The 8,496-nt window shown below is 48.2% G+C and overlaps 1 protein-coding gene; it reads left to right on the forward strand.

The window, feature by feature from the left end:
- Window positions 1-4,085: 4,085 nt before the first annotated feature.
- Window positions 4,086-6,915, forward strand: GSTUM_00006959001 (uncharacterized protein; the record flags this gene model as incomplete). XM_002839062.2 has 3 exons in its annotated part: window positions 4,086-4,140; window positions 4,288-4,518; window positions 4,588-6,915. 3 exons carry the CDS (start codon window positions 4,086-4,088, stop codon window positions 5,880-5,882), a joined length of 1,581 nt encoding a protein of 526 aa, XP_002839108.1. The 3' UTR covers window positions 5,883-6,915.
- Between the last annotated feature and the right edge of the window lie 1,581 nt (window positions 6,916-8,496).

The raw sequence follows: 8,496 nt of genomic DNA on the forward strand, positions 1-8,496 counted from the left end.
GGAAAAAATTAAGATTCCAGACAAACTCGGGGTAATAATTTCCGGCTGCTGAATTTGGAAAGCCAAAGGGAAAACTCAAGTGTTTTTTCACTCGATCAGATTACCGATATGAAAGGTGAGGTCTGTACGAGTAAACGTTGAGGACAAGGACGAGGGCATGAACAATTGATTGATTGATTGTGATTGATTGTGATCGAAGAGCGGGAGAGAGGATGGAAGGGAGAAGGAGGTTCCATGGAGTAGAATCTGCGATCTGTGAGAGGGTAAAATGGGGAAAATCAAGTGTCAGATTCATTCCTTTCCCTCGGATTAATTTCGGCGAAATATTGCTACATAATTATTATAATTATGATACCGTTGTTTTTCCCGTCTCCCGCGTTGGAGTCCAAGAGAGTTTCTCGGTACGGTAATTTGCGATACCGACTGCCAGTCGCTCAATATCGCATCTACCCTTCGTCCCTCAGTGCCTCAATGCCTTCTTGTCACTTCCTCAAGTGCCCTCCACCCCACCCGATAGCATGCTTTAAGGGCAGCACTCGTCAATGGCCCGTATAAATAGAATAATCCGAGCGGTACATTTCTGCGCGGCATCAATTGGAATGCTGGGGTGAGGTCTATTCGGCGGTACGGACCACTAACGGCACCGTACTTGTCGAGTACATTGAGTGCAGTTATTTTTTTATTTATTTTCTCCTCTCTTATTTCACAGGCACAAGATAACCCCCTAGGATACGGTACCATACTGTGCTTTCTTATGTGGTGGATAGGTAAGGTCTATCATCTTTGAGGGCCTGGCAGTAAATTTATGTCCGGCTGGTAACTCATTTAAGCTCGCTCTCATCTGCGTGCAAGAAGATCATGATCAGAGGGCCAAGCAACCGTTGGATCACGTCAATTGGGGTGCCACTTCCCAGTGCTTACGCAAGAACGACAGCCTCGCACTTGGATGCACAGAATGCCAACGGCTCCCTCTCCTCCTCCTTCCCTCCTCACCCCTCCCTCTCTCTGCCCACATACCATGCCGGTATGTGTGAACGAGTTCTTCCCAGGACGATATTAATTAGATCCCATACGAGCACTGCACAGTTTACAGCATTCCACTCCGAGCACCTACACCAGAGTAGGTAAGGTGATTGTCAGTATGGAGTCAGGACGTGCCTACCGTATTGTGCTTCCACAACTTTGCATCTTATTCGCGACTAGCAGGTCATGAGGTCGGGTCCTCTGAGGCAAGTACGGTTTGGTTGAGGTGAGGCCGGTATCTGGGGGGGGGGGCAAGTTATTTTATTTTTGAAGTTTGATGAAGATGATTTGATAATGCTCTGGGACTTTGACAAATTTTTATTATTGTTAACCTACTGATATACATACCCAGTAATCCATCAATAGCAGGCCGGCCGGGTGGGGAGCTCCCACTCCAACTGTTATCGGTACCAGGGCAACTGCGGATATCTTGCGGCGGGCGTGGGAAAGATTTTCTAAGTAAAAGAAAAGAAAGGAAAGGAAAAGAGGTTCATGAAGACGACAGGCCGCCCCGCTTAAAGATTGGCGTGTGTGAGGTCGCTTCACTGAGCCACAGAGCAGGGAGCGGTTGCCCTGCTGTGATTGGCTAAAGCGGAGGGGAGAGTGGGAATGGGAGGGAGGAAAGGAGCAGGGGAATGATGATGGAGTGGAGGGAAAACTGAGTTGTCCTGTAATAGCCTGTCCTTTCGTGTTTTTCCTTTGGAGAAAGAGTTCGAGTGAAGAGCCTTTTCTCCTCTTTTCTTTTGTGGTGGTGGTTCTTTCCTCCGTTCCCCCACGCCGCAGTGCTGGCTCAGTTATGTAGACTAGTGGGCAGACAAGAAGAGCACCCATCCCACGCATGTCTGCCATTCTTGTCTGTCTTTCGGAGTGTGTGCTGTTTGGGTGTAAAGACGCAGCTAGCATTACCGTTTCTCCGTATTGCACCTTTCTCCTCTCTCTATGTTTTTTTTTTTTTCTTCATATGGTCTCCTTCTTGCACTGTACGTTTTGGTTGAGCCCGACCAGCCAGCCAGCCTTGCTCTGCTTGCTTGCCTCACTCAGAAAAGAGCTGCCCGCTTTCCCGGGGCGCTCCTGCTTTCCTGCTGCTTTGCTCCCTCTGCTTTGCTCTGCTTTCCTTGCTGCTCCTGTTAGAGTTGCAGATTTACTGGAGCCGTGCCGCTGCTTGCCTGCTTGTTCTCTTTTGCTTTGCTCGTACGTCGTTGTTGCTTTGCTCGCCCTTCACTCACTACCGCACATCACCCGGACCGTCCATCCACCTTTCAGACTTCCAAGTCTGCCTTTTTCTGTGGCTGCTTGTCCATCCATTCGCCTATCTTGGGGCCCTTTTTTTCTTTTCGCGTAGAGTGTGTGTGCAAATAATTAGTACGGGTACCATACTGCCAGTCAGACAGCAAAGAGGAGGGAATACCCATTCCATTACCTTACTACTCCCATTACCATACACACCACACCCACACCCACATCTTCGCTTTGGCTTTCTTCACCTTGAACTTACACACGCGCGCCCTACATGCCCTACATGCCTTACCTTGCTACGCACACTGGAGAGAATAGCGAACGATAGAGGTTCAATAGTCTACAGCGGCGGTGCATGTGTGGGATTTGCGTGGCTCTCTCTTGTGTCATCTAGCTTTATCTAACATCTTCATCCATCAACCTCTGTCTTCTGTCTGTCTCCTTTTCTCCAACCAGATTCGTTATCCTTACTATCACACTCTTCGCTTCTCACACTTTCGCCTCCACCCTTTCCACCTCTATTACCAAGGCCATCTCTCTCGCTCTCGCTCTCGCTCTCACTCGCAGATTTTTCATGGTACATATATACAATACATGAATTCAATACGTACATAAATACCGATACATATCCATACATATTTCCCACTTCATCTGCTCATTCCTGCCTGCCTTAAATGTGCAGAGAGAGACACCGAGAGAGAAAGACAAGAGAATCAAAGATCTCTCTGTGTGGACCTTGAATTCTTGAGGAACTAATTGCTCCTTCCATTTCTCTCCATCAGTCATTCCTTCTTGTTCTTTTCCACAAGCTTCAACAAGAAGGAAACTTATTATCATCATTTATTTTACTACTATTTTTTCCATCTTTTGCTTGCTTAGATCTACCATACCGCACTTCTCTTTCTCACCTCACCGCCGGATTAACCACCAGTCAGCAACGCCTGGCAGGGGTGGAAAGACAGCCGCTCCGCCAATCCGCGGCCACGCCAGGGCCATCCAATCCTCCACAGACTCTCACCGATCCTTGCTCGTACCCTTCTTTCGCTTTTTGTGATTCCCCGTGAAAGCTTCCGTTTCTCGCCTGCTCCCACAACCCACCCCCTCTCTCCTCCCACCCACATCCCGGCCTTATCTTCTACCTCCTCCTCCTCCTCTCTCTCTTCCTCTCTTTTCTCTCTCTTCCTCTCCCTTTTCTTTCCTCTTCTTTTTTCCCTCTTCTTTCCTTTCTCTCATCCCTTCACCACCTCCGCACCTTGGAACGGTCAGGAAAAATTCAGCTGATTTTGGTGTCCCACTCGGTCTTCCGCGTGAACGCTTTCAAAGCCGGCGCCAACACGGCCCGTGCAAGGCGAGGGGTCCTCCGTTTCCTGAACTGAAAGTGTTTCTTTTGCGTGGCGGCGTTTTGGGTGTGTTTTGCTTTACTGCTCTTCGGCGAGGCATCAAAAGCCAGTCAATCAGCGACGAGATATACCCTTGAAAGCAATTTTGATACTTTTTTTCTTTCCATTTTCCTAAAAAAAAAAAAAAAAAAGGAACACTATCAAAGAGTTTTCTCTTATTCTTTAAATCTACATATTTTCCTTGATCCTGTTCCATATCTGCTCGACCTGAACTGGACTTGACGAGCTCCTACCTTATACTTCAACCTTCATAGAAGAGGTCTGGTCCTACTGAGAGGAAAAGGGAAAGGAAAGGAAGCAGATAAGAAAGAAGTCGCCCCAATTTTTTCTTTCTTCGTCACATACTAGCAATTAGCTCGTTTACCATTCGACTTACATCGAACGGCGTTTCATTTGCTTTTCACCATGATGATAGATGGTGTTAAAATGGCTTGCGAGGCCTGCATCCGGGGTCACAGGGTGAGCGGGTGCAATCATTCGGGTCAGTTACATTATCATCTCAATCAAAATCATTCTTCCTCTGTTCCTCTGTGCCCTTTAAACATTCTCTCCATCTTTTGATACTTCGAGCTTGATACCTTTTGTCATCTCTCCTCCTTGCTTCACAGGCACTAACGGGGAGATACAGATCGTAAGCTCTTGCCGATCGCGAAAAAGGGCCGTCCAGTGTCTCAGTGTAATCACTGCCGTCAGATGCGGAAGGCTCGTTCTGCCCATGTTAAATGTGATTGCGGCGAGAGACTTGCTTTGTTGAAGGAGTCAAAGGCAGCTGGAAAGCCCGTCCCGGCTACTGCCTCTGCATGCCACTCCTCGACTACTCCTGCTACGGCTGCACCGTCAGAGGAAGGCGATACTAAAGGTAAAGGATAATTTTCTCGATCATCATCACTAGGATTAGGGCTAATATTTGCCGGGGAGAAAAAAATAGACCCTTCATCGGCTTGCCTATGTTGTCACGGAGGACGTTGCACATGCGCACTGAAGAAAGAACATTTGGATTCTGTTCCTGAGTTAGCTACACCTGCCACCTGCGCTTCAATAGCCCCTACCACAACTGCCACAGCCACGGTGGAAACCCGAAAACCTCGTCTCCAAGCGACGCACTCTGAGGGCTCCCTTACCACCCTTCACACTTTCGCCAACGGGCATCACCGACCGACCCACAAGCATCATGGAAGTATCCATGGATCATCTCCTTACACAATCCCACATGTCGGTCACACAGGCCATACATTTGGCGAGCACATTGGCGGCTGCACAAAAGCGCCTCCTGCTACTGTGTCTGCACCTCCAAGTGCTGCGTCCCAGAAGCCTCGCCGTATCAAGTCCGAGCACTCTTCTCCAGACCTAAGGAGTTATCCTGCCCTAAAGATGGCCAATACAGGCATTACCCCTCTGGAGTTGACCCCCCAGCTTCCGCAGCCCATCAAATCGGTATCGAGCCGTGTCGCACCTGGACTCAGTGTCAACACCAACGCTCCTTACACCATGCATGAATTCCGTAGCCAGGAGTTGTTGCCATCAGCAGATTCAGAATGCAGCTTCCAATTCTCGGCTGGATTGTATCCGCCTCAATCTGCGGGGTGGCCTCCCTCCTATAATGCATTTGATAATGCCACGTTTGACGAACAGCCCCTGGATACGGGAGTTGATTACTCGGTATCGCAGCTGGACATTGGGAACTACCTCCGCTTCCAGCCATCTGCCGGACTGAATGGATCTGTGTCTGGAGACGAGATTGATGACTTTATTGGTCCAGTGAACGGGCCTGGCGGTCCCGGCGGAGCCAGGACGGTTACAAGGTCTTCCTCGTCGGACACTTCGGACCAGGCCGAATCAGACTTCCGTGTTAGTGCCGCGTCATCATTTGTGGCTTTGCAGCAGGCTTCATCCGCGCTACTTCCAGAAAACAGCTACGAGGATTTAGAAAATCTGAACACAGCTATGGGACCTATGCAACCTACAGATCCCTCATATGGGTTGATCATTGGCACTGTCGACAGGGCTCTTGATAATGAGACTAGGGGCTTGAGTTTGTACGGGGGGTATTCAGATGGGTTTTTGAGTCTAAAGAATATGGCTACTACAAAGGCGGCGGAACTCGGTGGAGTGTCTTCTTCGCTACCACCGGCTGATGATGGAGACTACCTGTGGATGGCACGACCGATAACTCTAAACTCTGTTCAGGATGGAGCTCCCCCACCTGAGCCCTGGATCAGCTAGCATTTGGAGGGCTGAGGGGTTTGTGAGATGTCAGAAGTGAAGGAATATAGAAGGGGCTGAAGGGAGGAGGATTTAAGGGAAATGGAGAGTGAAATGGAAGCGGAAGTTTTTTTTGGGGGGGGGGTAGGGAGGAAAAGATGTTGGAAAAACTTGATGCTGGAGGTGAAATATTCGTTTTCTTCTGGTGTCAAGCGTTGTAAAAGGAAATTCATCTTTTTTCTTTTTCAACTCTTTTCATTTTTTTCACTCTTTCTCCCTCTCTTACTCTCGCGCACACAGATACAGTACAAGGCGATGGGACATGTTCGTTTTTTTGTTCAAGTTTGCTTCATTTCTCTCGCCTTCCCCGACAGACAAGCCTTCCGATGCCCAAGGGGGAAAGAAAAAAAATGAACAAAAAAAGGAGCCTAAATCATGTTCAAGGTCACTGGTTGATTGATCGATTGAATAATGCGCGGCGCAGTACAGGGGTCGCCATCAGCATCATCATCCCCGGTCCTTCGGACAATTTATTCCTGGGTTTTATCTTGATTTTTTTATCTCCTCCTCCATTCTGTTTCCCATTCCCGTTTGCCAGATTAGCTCTGTAGTTGGGTCTCTTATTCTTTTTTTCTTGGTTTTCTCCCATTTATGCAAGACTATATATAGAGGGTGTATTTTTTTTTTTCTTTTCTTCTCAACGTTTATGTTTGTTTCATTGAAATGTTTACTGGGGGTTTTTCATTTGATTTATCTTTTTTTTTTTTTTTTGGGGGGGGGGGGTTGAATTTGGCTGAATGGCTGCTATCAATCTATTGTATCTGTTGCACGTGGGATTGTGTGGTGTACGTTCGTTCGCTCGTTCGCCTGCATCCACTCATGCCATGCTATGCCATGCAACGACGGTAGTTAGTTTAGCTGAGTTAGATTGTTGGTTCGGTTTGCCGAGTTGCGCGTTGTTGGGATGATGGATTATGGTTACGATGTTATGCTGTTGATGTTATGTTTCTTAGTACTTTTACCATTATATCTCTTTCGGCTCTTTCTTTCTATCTATCTTTCTTCCTTTAGCTGCTGGTGCAGGGGAGTGTACGCAGCAGGAAGAAATTACATGTAGAATAAGTCAAGTTGAGTTAAGTCAGGCTGAGTCAGTTCAAACCTGGTACTGTGCTGTACCCTACCTAGTAGACAATTTTCGAAAAGTATCATGCTCGAGTGTATAGTCTACAAGTACGAGTACCGTGATAGATTTGTTTAGTTTAGTTTAGTCCATTTCACCATACCACCTACGGTATCACAATCACTACCGGTATCGAAGTCCTCTCCCTCTCCCTCTCCCTCTCCCTCTCCCTCTCCCCCTCTCTCCCTCTCCCCTTCCTCTTCGGTGTTCACTGCGAGCCATACAGGCAGGCAGGCGGACGGACGGAGAGCGTTGCCCGCCCGTACAGTACTGGGCTGGGCCATGATGGATAGGTAGGTGGATACTGTACGAGTACCGTACAGTACATAGATAAAGCAAGTTTAGACTTTAGAAAGGGGGAGAAGACCCCACATTATTATAGCTTTCCCCGCACGGCAATTACACCGGCAGGAAACCATACCGACCCTCACTCCCTTCCTCCTCCTCCTCCTCTTCCTCACTCATCATCATCATACTGCTAGCCGCACATCTGCGCTTCGCTCTTGCTTGCTGTCTAACTCACACAGACCGGAGCGACTGGTAGTTAAGCTACCCTTATCGGTATCATCAATCAATCAATCAATCAATATTGTTGTTTTACAGGACGGTACTTTTCTCACCCCCCTCCCAAAAAAAAAAATTTCATTAATTTTAAACTTATCGATTGCTGCCTTTCTTTCTTTCTTTCTTTTATTTTATTTTTCCTTCCTCCCTCCTTTCCTCTTGGATGGGTGGCTGGGTGGATGGATCGATGGGGGGTAGGGTACGGACGGGCCGGGGCCGAGACCGGGTGCGTTGTGGTGCGGTATTGCATGTTAGGCACAGTTACCGTTCTGTATTGTATATATGATTTTTGATTGACCGGCGCTATGGCGTGGTACTGTGTGCTCGAGTACTCGTACTGTTACAGTACCGCACCGCGCAAGTGCGGCACCATCCGCAGGCAGGCGGGCAGGACGGTTGGCTATCGGAGGAGGAAAGAAAAGAGGGAAGGGGGGGGGGGTTGTCAGGATTGGGGATAATAATGTCATACCCAATATCCTTCCGAATTCCTGACACTCCGGACGAGCGCGACCAGAAGAGCGACCATGGACCGGGGGGGAAGATCCATCGCTAACTCGAAACGCCTTGGAAATTTGGGAGAGAGACAGGTTCCTGAGCAATTAGGATCCGCAAAGCCGATGTTGTGTCGCCTTCGGATCCTTTTGATGAAATTTCCTTTTTTTTCCCTCTTGGTATCGGGCTTCCCGGCGTTTTTTTTCTTTTTTTCTTTTTTCTTTCGGGGTATCCGGGTTGTTATTCATGGCTGCAGCATGACAGAGTACTGTACAAGTACTCAGTACCGCGGGTAAGTTTAGTATGGTATGATAGTTAGTCTGAAAAAGAGTGAGTGAGTTGCTTAGGTTTGTCATGATACAGGTGCAGTCAAGGGGTATGGCGTTGTTCGCCTCCACT

The sequence above is a fragment of the Tuber melanosporum genome (genome assembly GCF_000151645.1).
Source record: "Tuber melanosporum whole genome shotgun sequence assembly, scaffold_30, strain Mel28".
In the NCBI taxonomy this organism is placed as follows: Eukaryota; Fungi; Ascomycota; class Pezizomycetes; order Pezizales; family Tuberaceae; genus Tuber; species Tuber melanosporum.